Source organism: Podarcis melisellensis (assembly GCF_964234715.1).
Source record: "Podarcis melisellensis genome assembly, chromosome: 8".
Lineage (NCBI taxonomy): Eukaryota > Metazoa > Chordata > Lepidosauria > Squamata > Lacertidae > Podarcis > Podarcis melisellensis.
The window spans coordinates 70,952,041-70,975,412 of record NC_138540.1 but is presented as its reverse complement, the minus strand read 5'-3'; the positions used below and the strand labels follow the sequence as shown (position 1 = coordinate 70,975,412).

The 23,372-nt window shown below is 43.2% G+C and overlaps 1 protein-coding gene across 3 annotated transcripts in view; it reads right to left on the bottom strand.

Annotated features, from left to right (window-relative positions):
• Window positions 1-17,351, bottom strand: part of THEMIS2 (thymocyte selection associated family member 2) — a 96,834-nt gene extending 79,483 nt beyond the window's left edge. For all 3 annotated transcript variants that reach the window (XR_014170813.1, XR_014170814.1, XM_081920667.1), the window contains exons 1-3: window positions 17,195-17,351; window positions 4,512-4,652; window positions 1,736-1,966 (exon numbers count right to left, since the gene is read on the bottom strand). Coding sequence is in view for 1 of the 3 variants with exons in the window: in XM_081920667.1 (XP_081776793.1) it covers window positions 1,736-1,966; window positions 4,512-4,652; window positions 17,195-17,288 (466 nt within the window). In the remaining 2 variants the exon portion in view is untranslated. The remainder of the gene's footprint in view (window positions 1-1,735; window positions 1,967-4,511; window positions 4,653-17,194) is intronic.
• Window positions 17,352-23,372: the final 6,021 nt, after the last annotated feature.

The window sequence follows — 23,372 nt, the reverse complement described above, 5'->3', positions numbered from 1 at the left end:
TGGAGAAATAAGCACCACATGGTCATTAAGAGCCCTGGCAAAGATTCCCACAAACAGGAACCTGACCATCAGTTGAGACATCCTGTGGAAGCTATCTTTGGAACTTGGGTGGGAGGCTTAAGGGAGAGGGGACTTAACTTTATATATATATTTATTCTGCGTTTTTGTTTCTGCGGTTCTTTTCGTTTTGTTTTTGTGACTGTGTGGAACCCAGTTCAGCAACTGATTGATTGATTGATTGTGCAGTACATAATTTATTGCTTTCATTTTATGGATCAATGGTCTTGTTAGATAGTAAAATTCATATTAAATTGCTGTTTTAGGGGTTGTTTTTAAAAGTCTGGAACGGATTAATCCGTTTTGCATTACATTCTGTGGGAAAGCGTGCCTTGGTTTTGGAACGCTTTGGTTTTGGAACGGACTTCAGGAACGGATTATGTTTGAGAACCAAGGTACCACTGTACCATGAAACAGGCAGTAGATGCATACTACAATCCCAGTGGCAGAAATATATTGGCCATCAAACTCAGTTCCCAAAAGCCTCCCAGAAGAGCTGTGCTACAACCAGCTGGTAGAATGTATATGGCGATGGGTCCAGGGTGGTTTCCTTGGGGAGGGCATTCCAAAGCATCAGTGCCATGACTAAAATGGAGGCCTGCTTTTTGTACCCATCTGCCTCACAGCAGTCAGAAGGGTAAGGACCTTAGATCACCGAAGAGCATCTGCTTTGCATGCAGAATGTCTCTCGACTTCAGTCCCTGGTATCTCTTGCCTGAAATCCTGGAGAGCTGCTACCAGTCAGTGTGGACAGATGAATCAATAGCCTGATATGGGATAAGGAAACTTCCTGTGACATAGATTCATAGAAGCGTAGACTCATGAGTGCCCACACTCATTATCAGTGGCATTCCAGAGTCTACAGGGGAATCCCATCACCTGCTGCTATGGCTGTACTCGGATGGATCTGCAAATGGTATCAATATGCAAACCATCTCTGTATCTCTCTGTCTTTGTAGAACTCATCACATGCACCAAAATTCTTCAGCACTGGTGGCAAGAACAGCAAATCTGCTTCTTAATTTCTCTCTCTAATTTCAGCAGTGTTAAGGTCAGCTTTCCCTATCGCTGCATCAACTTTTGATTCCTTTTTAAAGAGTCCTCATGAAAATTTATCAGCATTGTAGTGTGATTTTCTCCTAATATACACATTTGTATTCACTAATATACGCATTTTTGCTAAACAGTTTCCCCCAAAAGAATGCATTTGTATGTGCTTTTCACTTGTCTACGAATATTTATGCAGACTTTACCCTAGTATATAAATTTTTGTATACATTTACTTAGCTGGAGAGCTGCACTGCAAAATTTGGAAACGTGAATTTTGAAGGATGGTTGTGTTTCGGTTTGCCTATTTCTTCAGAGAGTGTCCGTTAGGTTTGCCTTTCAGAGTGGAACTTAATTGAATTTCACACAGCTACCATTTTTGTAACCCCTAAATGGCCTGGGTTTTCCCATTGCCTGCTATCAGATTCTTTAAGCAGGGAGATATCAGGGTCTGAACCTGGAACTTCCCGTGTGCAAAGAAGATGCTCTATCAGGAAGGTATGTTCCCCAAGCAGACATTTTGGCAGATGTGTACACATGCACCTTGCCTTGCAAAGGCAAACCAAATCACGCTCTTCCCTCCACCACGCCTTCCCAGCCTAGAGGAAGCCGCAGCTCAGTCTATACTTACAATGCATTATCGCTTTCACTTTATACGTTGGGTAGAGCTGGACCTCACTCTTGCTAATTTCTGGGCAGGTTAGCCTCTTCTGCCGCAAGACTGCTGACCGCAGGACCTCCTGGATCGTGTAGCGCTGTGGCTGTTGGCAGTCCAAAAACTTGTCCTTGCGGAAGGGAGAGCCCCGAGAGAAAGATTTCCTCTTTGCTCCACGCGGCAGTTCTGAACTGGGCTGAAAAAGACCTGGGTGGGGTATGCAAAATTAGAGTTGTTATTTTAAGAGAAGGGTCCACCTGCAAATTGCCAGGGTGGCGGTGATGGAGAGGACACCGATTTGCATAGCAACTTCATGTGCTAATTTATATGTACAGACGCCAAATTATAAGTAATTCCTATTGCTTTGATAGGAATACAGTACGATCTCACCATAGCAGGAAAGACCAGGTGGCTCAGGCGACTGCTCAGTTCGTCTATGGGCAACTCCAAGTCTGCTGCGCTCTCTTCATAGGGCTCTTGATCTTTAAACTAGACTTGGACTGAACAGCCTTTCAGAGAGAGGAATGGCCAGTGTGGTGAGTTGTGGCCGCCTGCCTGACACCAGGTTACCTGGATGGGGCAGGACAATGGCGAGGTTGCAGGCAGGGCTGGTACAGCAGCAGAGACAGTCGGGTGCTTCCACTGGTGGTCTACACTGCCCCAACCTCACCATTGCCTTGCTGCATTAGGTAACAACAACAACAACAACAACTGGCTGGGTTTCCCCAGTCACTCCGGGCGGCTTTCAACAAAATATTAAAATACAGTGGTAACATTAAAAGCTTCCCTAAACAGGGCTGCCTTCAGATGTCTTCTGAAGGTAAGCAGCAGTAATGGCAGTGTCAGGAGGAGAGTCCTGCTCCACCTGTTCCTAGCACTGTTCCGTGTAAAGCAAAACATATGACAGCCCTATACACGCCACTTTCACTACAAGCTATTTCTAAAGCAATAAAATACAAGGCAAGAGCTGTGTTAATTCACATGGGCTTTTGTGCACCATCATCCACACACAAGCACTTTCGGTTGAACTCAAATCTCAGTGTTTCCCGTTCACAAACGTGGGTGGTACTTGATGGGATGCATTTTCACGCTGTGTTTTTGTCTCCTCCCGACAATTAGTACTGTACTTCTTCACTCTCCCTATTCCAGGAACCTAATGTCCATTGTGGCCATGCATGCAGGTAGACCATTTTTTAAATAGGGAACAGGTTTTCTGATATATCGAACCTGCACAAAACAGAGGGTTAAGAAACTAAAGTTGGAGGGGTGGGTGGGTGTCAGGCCCCAGCAACAGCCCACTAAATAGTGCCTCTCACCAGTGGAAGTAGGGCGTGTTGGCACCCTTGTCCAAGTATAAACTCTGTGCAAGTACATCACATTGAATGCTGAATAAACAGGTCATCAGGAGGGGCCCAATGTACATTTAAAGTACATTGCTTCCTCCAGAGAATTGTGGGAATTGTAGTTACTCCCAGTCCCAGCACCCTCAACAAATTACAGCTGCCAATATTATTTGCTTTAAATTTATGGTGTGTATACACAGTGTGAGCCTGGTCTACCTAACAAAGTGATTGTGTGCCAGGTCCTGCCTCGTCTTCTAAACCCCTGGCAAATCCTGCTCTTGCGGATGACATATTCACTCGCGAGAGAAAAAGCGTCAGGCTCTTCTGTTTCCTTGCCCTACGAGAGGGCTCATGTGATTCATATTGTTGTGAAGTTTGAAGAGGAGAGAGTTAATGTCGCCAGAAGTCCCGGTCCTTTGGCCTGGAGATGCCAGGAATGAAAACTGGGGCCTGAATGCAAAGCCCATGCTTTACCGCTGAACTATGGCCCAATGTATGGCAGAGTGCAACAGCTAGATCGGGGCAGATGGCTGACAGCATGCAACACCTCTGCTAAGACATCTGCACTGGCAACCCATAACAACAACAACAACAACAACACTTTTAAAAAATTTATATCGTGCCCATCTGGCTGGGATATAAATCCACTGAGGTAATCCAGAGCAGCAATGGCAGCTGTTGCCCACATTATAGAGCCACGGCTTGTCTTAACCAGTCGGGAATTTGGTGTCACTAGTCCCATGTCCCTCTTCCCTGTCTCGATACTGTTTCTGCTAAGCCACTTCCTGGTGTCTGTTCTCTTAATATGTGCCTTCCTTCTGAGTCACTAAATTTCTATCCTTGCCTTACTCTTTGAGGCGTCTCTTGAAAACTCCTTTTTCCTGCTGACAGGACTATGCCCTTGTTTAAGATTTTCTTGAGTAGCCAGTCATTTTCACGAATTGTTCCATACTGCTTTTATAAGGTGTTTTTGTATTGCTGTACACACCCTCAATATTCTACAAGAGGGTGGGTTTATAAATGCTGTTATAACTAACTAAACAAAATGCAATTTCAGCCAAACCATGCCTACCTGCCCAAAGCACCTGGCTTTATAACGTCATATATGTTACATTATGTAAGGTGAGACAGGAAGCAAAGTGGCTCACCAGTTGTGTGTTCCACACGGAAGTCCACTGTAAACGTAAACATAAAAAATCCACACCCCAGTCATGCAGGAAGGTGCTAGACCCACATTGGAGATATTTTCATCTCAGTGTGCAGGAGGCGATCTGTGAAAATTCCACTGTGGGCACTACTAAAAAGGGCAGAGGACACTTTTTTGTATTGTAAACTGCCTTGAGAGCATGGGAACCTTCAGCTGACGGATAGAGTACAAATTTAATCAAACAAGCAAACAGTGCACATACCTTTAAAATCCAGCGGCAGCTCATATATGTGCCCATTCTCCACATTCTTGCAGGAGATGTTCTGCAGCTGAATATCAATAATTTTCATCAGATCTCCTGTTGATAAGCAGCATTCATTGCCAGACACTTCATAAACAGATCCTGGAGAAAGTGGAGGTCTTAGTTAGTACCGGTATACAGGAAGACAAACTGCTAGCAGGGTGGTTAAAAAGACAATATGGTAAAAACTTACTTTTTATTTATTTATTTATAAATAAATAAATAGATAGATAGATAGATAGATAGATAGATAGATAGATAGATAGATAGATAGATAGAAAGACAATATGGTCTAGTGGGTAGAGCGTAGGACCAGAGCTGTGGTTCTCCTAGTTCAAATCCAGGGAGGGACTTTGATGAGCTGCTATCACAGTTTTAGGAGCCCCCTCTCTTTTCTCTAATGTTGGGAATAACAGTATTGTCCTACCTTTCAGGGATGCTGTAAAGATTTTAAAAAATTATGAAAAGCATTCTACAAATACTAAGTATTATTATTATAAGATCAGATTATTATTGTATTATTATTAGCCTTTCAATAAAGGACTCCTTTGAATTGAGGACTGTCCTCTCTAAAGTAGGGCACACAGCCACTCTAGGTGGGAGACTTAATGCAACTTTTCTTTACAGATTTGGGAGTGGGGGCGGGGGGGGGAACGAATCTGTTCAAATAGCATTCTTTGTTCCTCTTTTTAATGACCCTTGGAAAAGAGGTGGCCTACATCTGCTTCATCAAGTGCATGCAGAATCCTAATGAGTGAAGGGAAGGCACAGGTGTGTGTCTGACTCAGAGCCAGCCTCAAGATTCAGGACTGGATAGAAGTAAAAAGCCACACAGGTGGGCAATGCCTCAGGTCAGTGCTCCCTTGCCCTAACAGACCAGAATCAAGTGACTAAAACCAGCACAACACCTTCCCACTCTTTCTCAGATCTCTTTTCCCCCATTCTTCCTTACCTGCCCCATCTAACCCCATTTTGCTCAATATCCTTTTTCCCAGCCACCAATCACGGGCCCCATCACCTTGAAGCAGATTTCCCTAACTCAGTACTATGGAAATGATCCCTGAAAGCATGAGACCATGGGTAGGCAAACTAAGGCCTGGGGGCCGGATCTGGCCCAGTCGCCTTCTCAATCCGGCCCGCAGATGGTCCGGGAATCAGCATTATTTTTACATAAGTAGAATGTGACCTTTTATTTAAAATGCATCTCTGGGTTATTTGTGGGGCATAGGAATTGGTTCAACCCCCCCATATAGTCCTGACCCCCACAAGGTCTGAGGGACAGTGGACCGGCCCCCTGCTGAAAAAGTTTGCTGACCCCTGCATGAGACCAATGAAATCTGAGTCCTTTGCAGATATTAAACCTTGATTCACATCTTCCTCTCTCTCTCTCTCTCTCTCTCTCTCTCTCTCTCTCTCTCTCTCTCTCTCTCTCTCTCTCTCTCTTTCATAAAATTTGTACTGTTACGGAAGGGGGGGCATGTCTTCTTCACCTTCTTCGCTACAATATATCCATTTATTCCCAATTGTCAATGTCAACAGGGACTAAAATCTATAAAATCCATAGAAAATCAACGTGCCAATTTGCTCAATTTCTCTAGGACTCCATCACCCCTCCCCTGTCCTCCATAATCCCTCAAGTAAGGTGCCAAGACCCTAATCCTGTCAAATCACTCTGCCAAGCCTTTCCTCCGGGCAATGCCAGGTGGCAGACTATGCATACATGGACCATTGTCTTCCCATCACCAGCACTCAGGAAGCGCTTATCTGCGCATATCTCCAGCTCTGCATATTCCCCCCTCCCTCCTCCATATGTTAATCCGGTGTAACCCAACCTCTCCTTAATGTATTCATGATGTAATCTGTGTAACCCAACCTTTCCTTAATGTATTCATGATGTAACTGGGATGTATTTTGCACTGTATTCTGGGACATGGAGGGAAGTTTCAAAAGTTTATGTTACCCCTTTCTCGCTGTTCAATCTCGTCTTGAACCTGTCTCCACATTTTGCTCCTGTCTCCGGCTGAGCTCATTTTCTTCCGCTAGGACCCGTGGACCTAGTCCGACGAGCTGGGTGGCTGAGCAATCTCGCACCCGGAATTTACCGTAGCAGTATGCTGCTTGTTTTTTAAAAAACCAACCCTCCAAGTTATTTATGATGCTTTTAGCCTTTCCAATTTGCATGTTCCTAATTTGTATACATGCCATCCTCAAGTTGGTATTCTCTATTCTGAGCATTCGTCAATGCACACAACTCTATGCCACTTTCTGCTGTCTGTTTAGTAGGGGAGAGAAAGGGGAAAGCCCACCGGGCCTGAAATAAACCAGCCCCCTGCTGTTCCCACGCCCATACAAGCTACTCCGAAGGGTAGCTTAGCTTTGCTCTCCTTTAACCCAAGGCTCTGCAATCTGTCACATGAACTTCCTGATTTCACATACCCAATCTATTTTGTCTTCCCGGTAACATCGCCAGTTCCTACTTTTCAACTCCTCTGACGCAATATGTGTAGTTTCGCCCTTCTGCTTTATAGCTTCCCTCAATATCTTCCATGCTCAGCCCAAAGAAAGAAAAAGCCCAATGTAATTAGGGATGGGGGAGAAATAATCTGAAATGCATACTGCCAATTTTCAGTGTCCAAAACAATACACAAACTGAAACAGCCCTTTTTCAAAATTCATACTTCACAGAATGTTGCAATGCAGTTCTTCAACCGTGCAATGTTTGCAAAAATGCATATGGGTGGTTGTCAGAATCTGTCTCGAAATACAATGGAGTGTTGCCTCCAGGGGCGAAGTCAAATCAGTGGAGAATCGCAGCGCTTGCTGTAGCTGCAGAGACCAGTAATGTCTGCCTCTCACTTTGTTTTTGTTGCATTAGCAGAACCAAAGTGAACTCTGCAAGGCACACATATAGGCAGTGTATACAGTGGTACCTCAGGTTAAGTACTTAATTCGTTCCAGAGGTCCGTACTTAACCTGAAACTGTTCTTAACCTGAAGCACTTTAGTTAATGGGGCCTCCTGCTGCCGCCGCCGTGCCGCCAGAACACGATTTCTGTTCTCATCCTGAAGCAAAGTTCTTAACCTGAAGCACTATTTCTGGGTTAGCGGAGTCTGTAACCTGAAGTGTGTGTAACCTGAAGCATATGTAACCTGAGGTACCACTGTATGGAGGTCCTGGGCTGCCTTGACAACATGATCCACCCCCCTCAGCCTTGCTGATGTGGTACCAACTTGGCTGCAGGAGTTGCTGGAAGGAGGCGGACAGACGCCATCCAGCCATCTTAGAGACACCATTTTGGATTTGAGTAGGTTTTACTCCTTAGGCTTTTCTTTTCCCGAAGAGGTCCCGCAAGGCAGCATATGGGTGAAGTGTGCATATTAGTGACGATTACATCCAAAAATGCATTATATAAGGAGAAATTGCTTTGCAAAAATGTGCATACAGTGGTACCTCAGGTTAAGAACTTAATTCATTCTGGAGGTCCATTCTTAACCTGAAACTGTTTTTAACATGAGGTACCACTTTAGCTAATGGGGCCTCCCGCTGCCGCTGTGCTGTCGCTGCACAATTTCTGTTCTCATCCTGAAGCAAAATTCTTAGCCTGAGGTATTATTTCTGGGTTAGCAGAGTCTGTAACCTGAAATTTCTGTAACCTGAAGCGTCTGCAAATAAGGACTTAAATAAGTTAAATTCTCAAACCAATTTGGATCTTTGAAGGACTGAACTTAAGAATGAAAAGAGAGAGAGAGAGAGAGAGAGAGAGAGAGAGAGAGAGCACTTCCGGAGGCGGCGCGAACGGCAATGGCTGCCAGCTCCTGAACGGGAGAGGGTAGCTCCGTTGAAACGGGTCGCCCGCTACGGCGAAGCGGGGACCCATCCAGAAAAACCACAGGCAGCAGAAGCCTGTGGTCCTGAGACCCGGCGGGCGCCAAAAGCAGCCCCTAAAACGACGAAGGGACCCCGTAAGGGGCTCCGGACCGCGGAGGGGGTAGCGGCGCTGTGGGTCGTTGCGCGATCAACGGAGCGAAGCCGCGTCGCTGTTGCCGGTGAGCGCTGACCTTTCTTCTTGAAACTGCTAACTTTGGAAAGCAGCAACCCGTGAGTAATTTGGACACTATACTTCTAAAGCCTCTAAAAATTGTGAATTTGGCTGAAAGCGGAGTGACGAAAAACAGGAAGTCCGTCTTCCGCTGACACTGAACTTGAAAGTAAAGAGCAGGAGGAGTGGAGACAAAGAGTAATTTTTTGCATTGACTGATCTGGCATCTATTTAAACTGTTGTTTCTGGCTGATTTAAAGACTTTAAGTGGCTGTTTTTTGGACCTTCATTGAGACAAGGGTACCTGTCTTCTGTTGATTTATTGGATTACAAATAAAAGTAAGAAACCCAGGTACTGGAGCTGCCTGAGTAACTGAGCAGTCAGCCTGCAAGCTTTGGATACTTTGAATCTGAACTTTGGAACATACTGAGTTTGAATTTGTTACTTTGAAACACTTGTGGTCTAAGCACTTTTGGAAACAATGTCTGGCTTTAAGTTTTAACTCTGCTAAAACTTATCTTTGTGAAGATCTTTGGAGATCAATTCAGACTTACTAACTTTAATTGGATTGGACTTCCTCCCCAAAGACATTCTAAGCTCCACCTAGAGGATTTTTGGATTTACAGCAGTGACTTTGTTTTACTTTCTCTTTCCCGGCCTCCTGTTTGAGTGTTACCATCTGGGCTCTTACTTTCTCATGGGAACAATTCAGTTTGACCTTGGCTTTTAGATAACTTTGGAATGAGTGGAACAAGAAAAAGGGGAAGAACCAGACAAACAACGTTAACTTTACCGACAGTCTCACAGCGTAGATCATCTGTGCCTGCTTTGCCTACTACTTTGCCTCCTGAGGCAGAAGCGGCCTCCCTGCTACAATCAGGGGAGGGAGAAACTGAGGAATTACAACTGGAAGATATGGCCTCAGGAGCAAGTGGCACTATTTTGGAGAAAATTTTTGAAAAATTGGAGGCTCTGGACAGAAAGGCTGACCAGCAATCAGCTAAAATTGACTTAAACACAGAAAGTTTAAATAGACTAACTGGACAAGTTGCACAGAATGTTCAATCTATTGGAGAATTGAAGGAGGCTGTAGGTGAAAATCGGAAACTGGCGGAAGACACTAGCCAAAGATTGGGACAGCTTGAAAAAGAAGTAAGACCACTCAGCAAACAAGTAGGAGAACACCAGATCTACTTTTCCATGACAGAACTTCGGAACAGGGAGGCCAATTTAAGGATACGCTCAATTCCAGAAGTGGAAGAAGGTAACTTAACTGAGTTCCTTACCAAGGAATTTTCCAAGTTTTGGAACTTAGAAGAAAAAGACTTTAAAATACTATCTGCTTTTAGGCTTGGAAGACTTATAAAGAAGGAGAAGCCCAGAGACTGTTTGATAATATTGAGATCAAAGGAGGAAAGGGACAAGATTCTAGGCCTGCACTACGGAAAGTCACTGGATATTTTGGACAAAAGAATTGAAATTTATAAGGATATTCCTAAACAGCTGTTGGATCTTCGAGCAGACTACTCGGAATTAGTAAAACTGCTAAGGAGCAACTCAATCATCTTCAGGTGGGAGTTTCCCCAAGGTTTGTCGTTTACTTTCAGAGGGAGGAAGATTAAAATTAGAACGCCGGAGGATAGAGACAAGTTTTTGGTGGCACACGGAGAAGATCTTCATAAGGGACTTGGATTACCCCCAGGGCCTGAACCTCCGGGGGTTCCTGCACCCTCGGACCCCCAAAAATCTGACAATAAGGTACCCCCACAGCAAGAATAACCAGATATATTCAGGATGTCTCTGCAACTTTTGAGCTGGAACATAAATGGCTGTAACATTCCAGGAAAAAGGAGAAAAATCTTTCACATTTTAAAAAAGGAACATTTGGACATTATTTGCTTACAGGAAACACATGTGACCAGGCTCCACAGAAAAGTGTTAATAAATAAAAGACTTGGTCAGGAATTTATATCTTCGGATACAGTTAAAAAGAGAGGTGTGGTAATTTATGCAAAAGAGAGCCTTTCACCTAAATTTCTGTTTAAAGATGAGCATGGAAGAATTTTGGCGATAGAAATACAACATCAAGGGGAAAAAATACTGATATTAGGAATTTATGCTCCAAATGAAGGAAAATCGGAATTCTATAAGAAGTTGCATGAGACCATGCTGGACTATCTGGACTACAACAACATCATTATGATGGGAGATATGAATGGAGTTGTATCAACCAATATGGATAAGTCACAGAGCCAAAAAATTTCTAAAGATGGGAGACTACCAAAGACCTTCTTTGAAATGACAGACAATATGGACTGGATTGACATTTGGAGAGTGAGAAACCCCTTGGGAAGGGAAGGAACATTTTTCTCTGAAGCCCAACTGACTTGGACAAGAATCGACCAGATATGGATAACTAGAGGTCTGGCACCTAAGATCAGAAAGGTGGAAATCTGCCCAAAGACATGCTCCGACCATAACGCACTGAGAATGGACATGACATTGATTCCAACCGGTTCCTTCAGATGGAAGATGAATGATGGCCTGTTTAGAGATCAGGAGATCACTAAGAAGGCCCAAAAAGCCCTAAAGGATTATTTTGAGATCAATATGAACACCACAGTGGAAAAAAGAACTATCTGGGACGCAAGTAAGGCCGTGATGAGGGGGTTCCTGATACAACAGAACACAGTAAAGAAAAGGAAACAAAACGAAAGGAAAGATAAAATTTTGGAAAAAATCAAGGAGTTGGAGAAGAAGTTAAGACTTAATCCGAAGTCCCAGCCGATTCTGAGAGAAATCAAACTTTACCAAGCACAGTATTGTAAACTGATAAATCAGGAAATAGAATGGAAAATCAAACTAATGAAACAAAAAACTTTTGAGTCGGCTAATAAATGTGGAAAACTGCTAGCTTGGCAGTTGAAGAGGAGACAAAAGTTAAACACAGTGACAAACTTAGAGATTGAAGGAAGATGTATCCAGAACCCCAGAGAGATTAGAAAGTGTTTCCAGAGATATTTCAAAAAATTATACACTCAAGGGCCACAAGATGAAGCAGCGATTAAACAATTTCTAAAGACAAATGGACTGGCAAAGTTGTCAGAAGAAAATAGATCAATTCTGAATGGCAAAATAACACGACAAGAGATCGAGCAGGCCATCCAAAATATGAAACAGGGCAAATCACCAGGACCAGATGGGCTGACCTCCAAGTATTATAAGACATTGAAAGACTATTTGATACAACCACTGATGGAGGTCAGCAATGAAATTTTAGAGGGGAAGAAGGCGCCAGAATCGTGGAAAGAAGCCTTCATCACATTGATACCAAAATCGGAAACTGAAAAGACACAGCTTAAGAACTACCGTCCCATCTCCCTTTTAAATGTGGATTATAAAATATTCGCAGACGTTTTGGCAAGTAGATTCAAGAGGGTTTTAAACAAAGTAATCCATAAAGACCAGGCAGGCTTTCTCCCAGGTAGACATATGTCTGCCAATACAAGGAACATTATAGATATATTGGAGCTTTTACAAACAGACATAAATACTAAAGCTGTTTTAATTTTTATAGACGCGGAGAAGGCCTTTGATAACATATCCTGGAAGTTTATGAAAGGGAATCTAAAAGAAATGGGAGTGGGCCGGGGGTTTGAGAATGGGATTGATGCAATATATTCAGAACAAAAGGCTAAACTGATAGTTAACAATGTGGTTACAGAAGAGTTTAAAATTGAAAAAGGAACACGACAAGGCTGTCCGATTTCCCCGTTACTATTTATCTCGGTCCTGGAGGTGCTCTTGAACACGATTAGAGGGGACAGGTTGGTGGAAGGGATACAGGTCGGAGCGAAACAATACAAACTTAAAGCGTTTGCAGATGACTTAGTTCTGACATTACAGGAGCCAGAATCTAGTACGAAAAGAGTACTACAACTAATCCAGGATTTTGGTCGGGTGGCGGGATTTAAACTAAATAAGCAAAAAACCAAGGTGTTGGGAAAAAACTTGACAGATATTGAGTCGGAACGGTTTCAGAGAGAGACAGAGTTAACTGTGGTTAAGAAAGTTAAATACCTAGGGGTAAACATAACAGCAAAGAATTTGAGTCTGTTTAAAGATAATTATGAAAAATGTTGGTCTGAAATTAAGAGAGACTTGGATAGCTGGTCAAAACTGAAACTTTCATTGTTAGGTCGAATAGCTGCTATTAAGATGAATGTATTGCCAAAAATGTTATTTTTGTTTCAGACATTGCAGATTGTAGATAAAACGGAGTGCTTCCGGAAGTGGCAGAAAGATATCTCCAAATTTGTCTGGCAGGGCAAAAAGCCCAGAATTAAGTTTAAGATATTAACGGACGCAAAAGAAAGAGGGGGCTTTGCCCTGCCAGACTTAAAGTTGTACTATGAAGCCGCAGCTTTCTGCTGGCTAAAAGACTGGCTACTTCTGGAGGACACGGATGTGTTGGATTTGGAAGGTTTTAACAATGCATTTGGATGGCATGCATATTTATGGTATGACAAGGTTAAGATCAACAAGGTCTTTAAGAACCATATTGTCAGAAAAGCAATATTTAATGTCTGGACAAGATACAAAGACTTATTAGAAAACAAAACACCGAGGTGGCTGTCACCTTTGGAGGCCAAGGCCCGAAAAAGACCCAATATGGAGGCCAATTGGCCAAAATATTGGGAAATACTAGAAAGGGATGGAGACAATTGGAAACTGCAGAGTTTAGAGAAAATGAAAGATAAAGTGCGAGACTGGTTACACTATGCTCAGATTAAGGAAGTGTTTAAGATTGATAAAAAGTTAGGATTCCAGGTGGAGAAATCGAAACTGGAGACAGAACTGCTAGAACCTAAGACTAAGGTACTTTCAAAAATGTATAACTTGCTGCTGAAATGGAACACACAAGACGAATTGGTTAAATCGGCTATGATAAAGTGGGCCCAGGATATTGGGCACAACATTATGTTTGAGGACTGGGAAAGGTTATGGACTACCGGGCTGAACTTCACAGCATGTAATGCTCTGAAGGAAAATGTAATGAAAATGATATATAGATGGTACATGACCCCAGTGAAATTGGCTAAAATATACCATTCGTCTGATAACAAATGTTGGAAATGTAAGGAAAATGAAGGAACATTCTTTCACCTCTGGTGGACCTGCCCTAAAGTGAAGGCCTTTTGGGAAATGATATATAATGAGTTAAAAAAGGTATTTAAGTATACCTTCACCAAGAAACCAGAGGCCTTCCTTCTGGGCATGGTCGGCCAGAACGTGTTAAAGAAGGATAGAACATTTTTTATGTACGCTACAACGGCGGCAAGGATACTTATTGCTAAGAGCTGGAAAACACAAGATCTACCAACACTGGAAGAATGGCAGATGCAGCTGATGGACTATATGCAACTGGCTGAGATGACTGGCAGAATCCGCGACCTGGGAGAGGAGAGGGTTGAAGAAGACTGGAAGAAATTTAAGATTTATTTACAAAAGTATTGTAATTTGGTTGAATCCTAACAAGGAAGCCAGAGCAGAAATAACTGTCTACCATTAAATTATAATTTTTTATTTGAGTTTAACCTAAACATTGCACTTAAGAGTATAAACAAGATGATAATTTGCTTGGAAAAATTCGTTTTTAATGATGAGAGTGGAAGCGGGAGACGTGAGGGAGTCCGCAATAGAATGAAAAGATGTTATGAAACCTATTTTGTTTGTTAAATATGTATCTGTAAAAAATCTTAATAAAAATTTTTATAAAAAAAAAAAAAAGAGAGAGAGAGAGAGAGAGAGAGAGAGAGAGAGAGAGAGAGAGAACGAACGAACTGAGGGAAACCAAAATTGACAGATTTACCCACCCATACAGATAAAACAGGATTCAGTACAGGAGACAACACAGAAGCCCTGGCTGGATCAGTGTGTGAGAGAATGAAGTGAGAAAGCAAAGCCCTGGTCTCAAGGTCTCCGCACATGAGTACCACTTTAGAGCAGGGATAATCAATGACGTGCCCTCCAGAGAGATTGTTGGACTACAGCTCCCATCATCCACAACCAGCATGGCCAGTGGTCTGGGATGATGGGAGTTGTAGTCCAGCAACATCAGGAAGGCAATCATGGGCAATCTCTGCTTTAGCCCTATCCACATTCAGCACAAAGGTCTGGAGGATCGGATAAAGGCTCTGATAAAAAAGCGGGCAAAGTAAACAAGTCAGCAGGAAACAACAAAGCGGAACCCTGAGCAGCAGTTTCAGATAGCATGCATGCCACAAACGCACACCATTTAAAAATAAAATAAAATCTAAGATACACTTGGAATCCCCACACACTCTAGACTCACACATATTTGCTGAAAACACGTTTCTTTCTTCAAACTTTTATTTTTCTTACTTTCTCCAAAACACTGATGTAATTGCACACGTGATTGTTGCGACACAGACACTTCCATTTTTCAAAATTGTGTCAATTATAAAGGTGTCTTAACAACATTGGTCATAATAGCAAAACTTTTATTCCGTCAAAACAGTCTCTTAACACCATCTTAGCCATCTCTTAATGTTTTATTTCACTTTCCAAATTTACTCCAATAAAACTTTGAGGCTAAGAAGATTATCATTACATATATATTTTTAAAAGCTTGCATGTTCTCCTCTTCCCAAATTGTGGCATCAGAATGCAATGTTCAGGCAGAAGCTCATTGGATGCTTTTGGTGTCTTAACACCATTTTTCTACTTAGTATACATATATAGCCTGAAATGTGGAGGAGAAAGACTTTGTGCTGGTCATCGGGCAATGGGCTTTTCCACCTGTCTTGCCCACCAACCAACCCTAGGAGCATTATCTGCAGATGTCTTTTCACGAACTGAACAGAGTGGAAGATTATTAGTCATGGGGGTGGGGAGTGTGGGGGTGTGAATTTAACAAAACTTAAGCTTAATTTTTAGTTGCTATTTTGTTAATGTTAATATTGTTTTATAGATTATCAATGCTGTAGTGCATTGTGAATGCTGTAATTATGTTGTTTAGCTTATTTTTTTTAGTTGTTTTGTTAATAGTATTTTATAGACGGTAATGGTTTTACTGATGGTTTGTTAATTATTTTATATGATTTGTGTTGTGTTTGTGATGTTCTATTATGTTATTCATTGTAAGCCACTTTGAAGTTTATGTGAATGAAAAGCGGCATAGAAATAAAATAAAATAAATCAAATCAAGTCAAGTCAAGTCATGCCACTTGAAGATCCAGCTTCTTAACCAGCCTGACTCATTGCTGCCCCTAGGCCCCCCTCCTCTCCAGCCTCCACTTCCGTCTCCGATTCTGAACTGCTCTCTGTCACAGACTCTTCCTGTTCACTAAACCCTGTTACCTCTTCAGCTTCCAACACCTCCTCCTCCCAGTCTGCTCCCTCTTGTCCCTCTGGCCACTCATGGTCATCCCACCGCCAATCCCTGGGCTCTGAGCCTTCTTCCCTTGGGGGTTCCCCACAGCTGCTGCCTCCCACCACCTCCTCTGCATTCAGCCAGCCCATGGCAAGTGGTCCATGGAAGGAAAAGGCTTGGGGACCACTGTTCTATAGTGCTAGCAATGGAGCTCTATTAATTAACCTTGACCTTCCATCCTCCCAAGTAAATTTGTTGCATAAATGCTGCACCATGGCTCCTGATCACATCCAGGAACAGCCTTGCTCAAGTCACCTCAGAAGACAGAAAAAAAGGTTGACCTAGTCCACCATTCTGTTCTTCACAATGGCCAACTAAATGCCTCTGGCAAGCCTACAAACAGGCCTACATGAAAGTAACAGCCCTCTCCCATTTTCGCTTGCCAGCAACAAACATTTCAAGGTATACTTTCCCTGAACATGGCAGTCCCCTTTTGCTGCTATTGGCTAGCAGTCACTGATTGACATATACCGTAAATTTGTTGATAAGAACAGGGGGAAAAACATGCCAATGTCTTCTTCAAGGAGCTCGGGTCAATCAGAACTGAGGTTTCCATTTCCCATACAGTGGTGCCCCGCAAGACGAATGCGTCGCAAAAAGAAAAACGCGCAAGACGAAAGGGTTTTTCGTTTTTTGCGTCACTTCGCTAGACAAATTTCCCTAGTGGGCAAGCAGATACCTTTGGCAAGTCCAAAAGCAGGGTGGGAGATCAGTGACGCCTCCTGTTCCCACTTCCCCACTTGGACATAGTTGTGGAAGGAGTCCTCACGCACAACTCTTTCACAGTGAGCAACACAGTCATTGCTTCCCCAAACACTGCACACTGGCCATCTCACCCGTAATGGCTGCGCAAATCAATCCTGGCATATCTTAACAGCTTTGGGCAGGTCTGGGCAGAGGGGAAGCAGCCAGAGACACTTGCACTGGACCTCGGAGGGCTAGGCTTGGAAGGGGCTTGCTGGCCTTATGCCGTCCTGCATAAGACTCTCATCCCAGGCCAATCTTGGCTTTGGGTTAAGATTGCAGCTGAAGCTTTGTCTTAATTACAACCAGCATGCTCAAAAAGCTCCATTACTTGTCTTCTCCTGCCTCCCAACTTTAGGATGAATCTGCTGGCGGCAAAGACAGAAGCAGTCAGTGTTGCTCACCTTGGAAATAGACTCCAGAGCAGATCTTCACCACTCTAGGCAAGGAGCAAAGATCCAGATCGCAGATGTACTGGTGGAAGGAAACAGAATCCATAACTCCTGTTGCAGGCAGCGCTGCTGAAGTGTGTGGGAGGTTCTGCTGCTCTGCAGGACAGCTGTGCTGCGTCTGTGGATGTTCAGCTGTGATTTTCACTTCCTCTTTTAAGGGTTGTCTTAAAGGGGTAGGCTTCCCAAGATTGGGTTTAATGCTTGGCACTTAACAAGAAGTGCAACGCAGACAAGAGGTACTGGCTTATTGTGGTGACAGTGCACCGCATAAATGGGCTGTGTCACCTGAGCTTATCCTACTGGTGGCCAAATTGCCATTTAAAGTACTGTAGTCGAGTTTGACAGGAAACCATAATGCAGTCCCTGGGTGATTTGGGACATGTTCACAGCCTACAGTTAAAGCACTCTTATATCATGTTAGCAGTCATGAGGAATCCTGGGAACTGTTTGTTAAGCATGCTGGAAATGGTAGATATGTGAGGTTAGCACCTTTTGCAAAGTTCCCAGGATTATTTTTTTGGGGGGGGAGGGAACCATGACTGTAGAAGTGTGCTTTAAATGTATGCCATGGATGCGAGCGGTGTCACCCACCAAAACCGCCCCGTTGGCAGTGGCAGAAGAGTGCTTTTGCATCTTTTTGAAGCAGGCCTGCAGGAAATGTACAGTTTCGCACAAGGAAGTTCTCAGGTTCAGGGAGGGATCATGATGTAGTGGTAGAGCACATGCCTGCTTTGGATGCAGAAAGTTCAATATTCAGACCCTGGTATCGCCAGTTAAAAGAATCAGGTAGCAGCTGATGGAGAAGACTTTTTCTGCCTGACCTTGGAAAACCACAGAGGAGCAGGGATAGGGGAGAAATTTGATTCAGTTCACTTTTAAAGGCAGGTCTATGAAACTCATGCCTTACAAAAACAACCAGAGAACTGAAACACAGCCAGCCACCTTTCAGAATCCACACCCATCCAAATTTTGCAATGCGGTTCTTCCAACCAACCATTGCTTACAAACAGGCATATTATTAGGGGACAGTATGTATACAAATGAATATACTGTGGTGGAGAGTAACACACAAGAATGCAATCTATCAGGAGGAGAAATTGCTTGCAAAACTGTGTGCATTAATCAAAGCAGCATGCAAAAATGTGTTGATCAGGAGAAATCTGCATTAACGTGCTGGAGAATTTACATGATTATTATTTTTTTAATTGCTGCAGAAATGTGGAGAACTGAATTTAACATTCCTAAAAATGAGAAATTAAGAGAACTGAAATTGACAGATCATTCCACCCCTATAGAGGAGACAGTCTTCATCTGGGTGGCCCAATGCCTTGACCTGATATAAGGCAGTTTCCTATGTTCACACTGGCTGCAAACCAACTTTTGCACATCTAGCAAGGGTTTAATGCTGATATACAGTTACTAGGGGCTGCTTCCCTCTACACATGACCAACCCCCTCCCCTTTACAGGTCATCCCCCCTCACCCCAAGCCTTCTCCCCCCTCCACAATGCTTCTCCCCCTTGCACTGGGGTGGGGGTGGGGAGATGTGCTTTATATGTATGGTGCATATGCAGCCCAAGTCATGTTTAGAAATGCACTCAAGGCACCTTTTCAAACAACAAATACACCCTAGAGGATGAAGTGATATGCAGGTTCAGAACAATAGATACTTAACCTGAAGGAAATACAGTATTAAGGAAAAACCATCTTCCGCAGAAACAGCTGCTTGCCTTCTATCACTGTGCCATTGAGAGCGTGCTCACTTATGGCTTATGTGTGTGGTACGGAAGCTGTACTACCCAGGACAGGATGGGGTTGTGCAGTTGTTAAGGCAGCAGAGAGCATTGTTGGCTGCCCACTCTCCACCTTAGAGCAGATTTATGCCACAAGGTGCCATAGGAAGGCACTGGACATAGTAAAAGATCCATCGCATCCTGGTCACTGTCTCTCTGAGCTCCTGCCGTCGGGACGGAGATACAGGACGATGAAGACAAGAACGAGCCGTCTTAAGAACAGCTTCTTCTCCAGAGCGATCTCAGCCCTGAATGGGAAGCCTGGACTTTGAAAGTCATCTAATCTTCCTTGCTGTATTATACTGTATTGTTTTAATTAGTGTTTCTATAGTTGTTTTGATTTTGTGTGGAGTGCCCTACCTGGGTGGATGGAGCAGCCAAGTAATTTCGTGGTCCCCGAGAGGGGGCAATGACAATAAATATATTATTATTATTATTAATCAGTTGGAATCTTTAACTTTAAAATCAAAACACAATACTGATACAATATGCAGTCAAGCAAGTAGCATCTCATAGATACACCCACTGAAGTTGGATAGAGAAACGATAAACAGAGGTGGTTTTTTTAATGGAAAAAAATGATGAGTTGATTTAAAAACCCCCACTGATGTGCAATTTTTAAAGTTTCAGCTTCAGTTTCTCTTTCAAAGAATAGCCTGGTTGAAAATGAAAGCTAAATTTGATGCAAATGCATAATTTGTTGGAATTTCTCTATGAACCTCTTATGAAGTGATGAAGCTTTTGCTTCCATTCTTTTATTCATTTATTTTTTAAAGAGAACTTTGTGGAAAATGCTATTCCGACAATGCCTTGGCCCCCAACATCAATTATCTGCTGAAAATTCAGCAGGATCCTAGCTTTAAATGTTTGTTTAAAGAAGGTATTCCCTGAAGTGCGGCCTACTCGTTTATTAATTTATTAATTGTACATCTATAGAATTGGTTTTATTGCTTTTAGAGTTTGTATGAATGGTTTCAATTGTTTCTAGAACTTTTCCGGGGGTATTTTATCTCGTTTTTATCTTGCTGGGCACAGCTTTGATGGCTTCTGGCTGCGAGTCAGTTTCTAAATTTCTAAGTAACTAGAAGAATACATTACATACGGGAAGCCTGTTCTTCTCCAGAGTCCAGTCACTGATGACTATTGACATCTATTTCCTGGAAGTCTCACTTTACACATGTACGCATTTCAGATCTTCTTTTTGAAACTCGTTTTCCCCTCCCCCCCCCAACACACCTATTTTCATGCATCACCAGGCAGAATCACACACATTCATGACCAACCTTTGTAAACTCAATATTGGCTTTAAAACAAACAAAAAAAGTTAGTCTGTTTTGGTCACCATAGTTACAAGATAGAGGTTCAGTGGTATGACTGGCTATCCATGGTACTTGGGGCTATAATTTTGCTGTGGTCTAAACCACAGAGCCTAGGACATGCCCATCAGAAGGTCGGCGGTTCGAATCCCCGCAAAGGGGTGAGCTCCCATTGCTCGGTCCATGCTCCTGCCAACCTAGCAGTTCGAAAGCCCATCAAAGTGCATGTAGATAAATAGGTACCACTCTGGCGGGAAGGTAAACGGCATTTCTGTGTGCTGCTCTGGTTTGCCAGAAGTGGCTTAGTCATGCTGGCCACATGACCCGGAGGCTGTCTGCAGACAAACACCAGCTCCCTCGGCCAGTAAAGCGAGATGAACACCACAACCCCAGAGTATTCTGCGACTGGACCTAACGGTCAGGGGTCCCTTTACCTAAAGCAGTGATATAGGGTAGTTTGCTGGCGTCCACAAGGTGGGGGCTAGTATTCCCCCCCCAGTGGACTGGGCAGCCCACATGGAGGGTGAACAGAGTAGTGGCCTAACACATTTATTTGCAACCACCAAAGGGGTTAATTAGGAAGCTTATTGCACTTATTCACAACACCAGCTCAATGTGCTTTATGCCACGGCCAGAGTTCTAAAGACCCCGCAAAACTCAGAATACAGTGGTACCTCGGGCTACAGACGCTTCAGGTTACAGACTCCGCTAAGCCAGAAATAGTACCTCGGGTTAAGAACTTTACCTCAGGATGAGAACAGAAATCGTGCTCTGGCGGCCCCATTAGCTAAAGTGGTGCTTCAGGTTAAGAACAGTTTCAGGTTAAGAATGGACCTCCAGAACGAATAAAATTATTAACCCGAGGTACCACTGTAATAGAATTGTGCAGTTGGAAGGGACCCCAAGGATAGTCTTAGTTCAATCCCCTGCAATTCAGGGAATTCTTAACATACTTGGCTTTACAAATGTGCTAGCAGTTTTCTTTCACTATGTATCAAGAGCCAGTGTACTATAGTGGCTAGAGTGCTGGACACCCCCCCCCCAACTTGACCACAAAGCTCGCTGGGTGACCTTGGGCCACTCACTATCTCTCAGCCTAACCTATTTCACAAGGTTGTTGTGAGGATAAAATGGGGAGAACCATGTTCACCATCTTGAGCTCTTTGGAGAAGATGTGGTATAAAATGTATAATAATAATAATAATAATAATAATAATAATAATAATAATAATAATAAAAACAACTTGGAAGTCCCAATTAATACAGGAGCATACATATACAGTGCAGGATGTAAAATTAAGGTTTCTTTCTGAAATGCTATAGTTTGTATACAAAGTGTGTGTTGGTTTTTTCCTTTAATTTCCTGTAAGATTCTCAATTTACCAATCAGGAGGTAGTACCTTTTCAGTTCCTGATAAAAGATCAGGAATCATTTCTTTTGCAGGGGTAGGGAGTAGAAATCTATTAAAAACTTGCACAACAAAATATAGTACAAAAATAAATAGCCCTCAGCCACCCTTTAAATCAGGTTTAGCCACAATCACAAATCCCCTCCCAAAAAAACCCACCCCAATTTGTTTTCAGCATCACCCTATGCATCAAGTTCAGTGGTGCTTACTCCCAGGTAAAAAGGAGATTGCAGCCCCATTTGGCTTTATAATGAAATATGCAACCTGACTATGCGCCTTTATTTTCAGAGATGGAAAACTCTACATTTGAGTAAGGCTTCTGAGGGGAAGCAAGCAAGGAGGACCAGGGGCTGGAAAATTTCAAAAGATAGGTGGTTTTCAGACCTTTATCCATAGGGGCTGAAGCTCTGGCTCTCTCCTTCAGCAGGGTGTGATGGAGCCGCAAAACCTGAGCACCCCTTCTTTACTTGTGAAACAAAATGTACTAGATTTGCCCCCTGCATCATCAACAGCCTTATAACAGGCTGAAATTCTACAGATGAAGAGTTCCTACCATTGCACCTCCATAGTGGGAAAGGCTGCACACACCTGTTTAATTTCATCCTGCCACCCAGTTTTTAACGCACCAACATCCTGCAGTTTCCTGCACTTTGGTGGTCATAGAGTATAGTCTTCCAAGGCATGTAGAGTGGCCTTGGTGCAAGCATGGTGGCCAAAAACACAGCAAACCAAGAGTCAGGTTTCAAGGAATGAGTGGGAATTAAAGCAGCCTGCTTCTAGAGGCCCACTCTCATAAAAGAAAAAACAGGGTTTCCTGGTTCTCCTTTCCATTGAAGCTACACAGCCCCAGCAGGAACCCGGACCATCTGATACATCAGTCATGCAAGCCCAGCAATATGGCAGTTCACCATTCTAACTGGAATTTGTCAGAATGAACATGCTCTGCTTGTGCGGAAAGAGCTATACAGGTTTTCAGTATGTTTCTGGATGCACTTTAAAGTGCTGGGTTTGATCCATGAAGTGTTGAAACAGCCTGGGTCCACTGTATTCATATATTGTATTCTATGAACCTGCCTGCTTACTTAGATCAGGAGAAGGGAAACTGTTGTCCTCCAGATGCGTCTGGGCTCCCAACTTCCATCATTCCTGACCACTGGTTATGCTGGCTGGACCTGATGGGAGCTCGACATCTGGGTGGCCCCAGCTTGCTTGCTTCCAATTTTGATCCTGGCTGGTGGACCTGATCTGGGTACCCCTCCCCTTCCAAGGTCAGATGGATGACAACATGAGAAAGGACTTCTTCTGCAAGCACATGTTTAGAACACCATGCTTTGTGCCAAAGCTTCTGTCATTTAGGTGCCATTTTATATTCCTAGGCTTTTTAAAAATTTCTTTATTGGACTCTTGCTTATTGCTGTTTTTATTATTTTCTGTTAGCTTGTTCACGGATTGATGTTCTTCCTGATTTTCTAAATACACGATAAGCTGCTTCAGAAAATACTGTATGCTGGTTTGGGAAAAGAAATATTTAAAACAAATAGACCAGAAATGGCAAAGGATCATTTCCTGGCCGACTGCGCTGTTAAGATTTGGGACACACATTGAACTCTCAA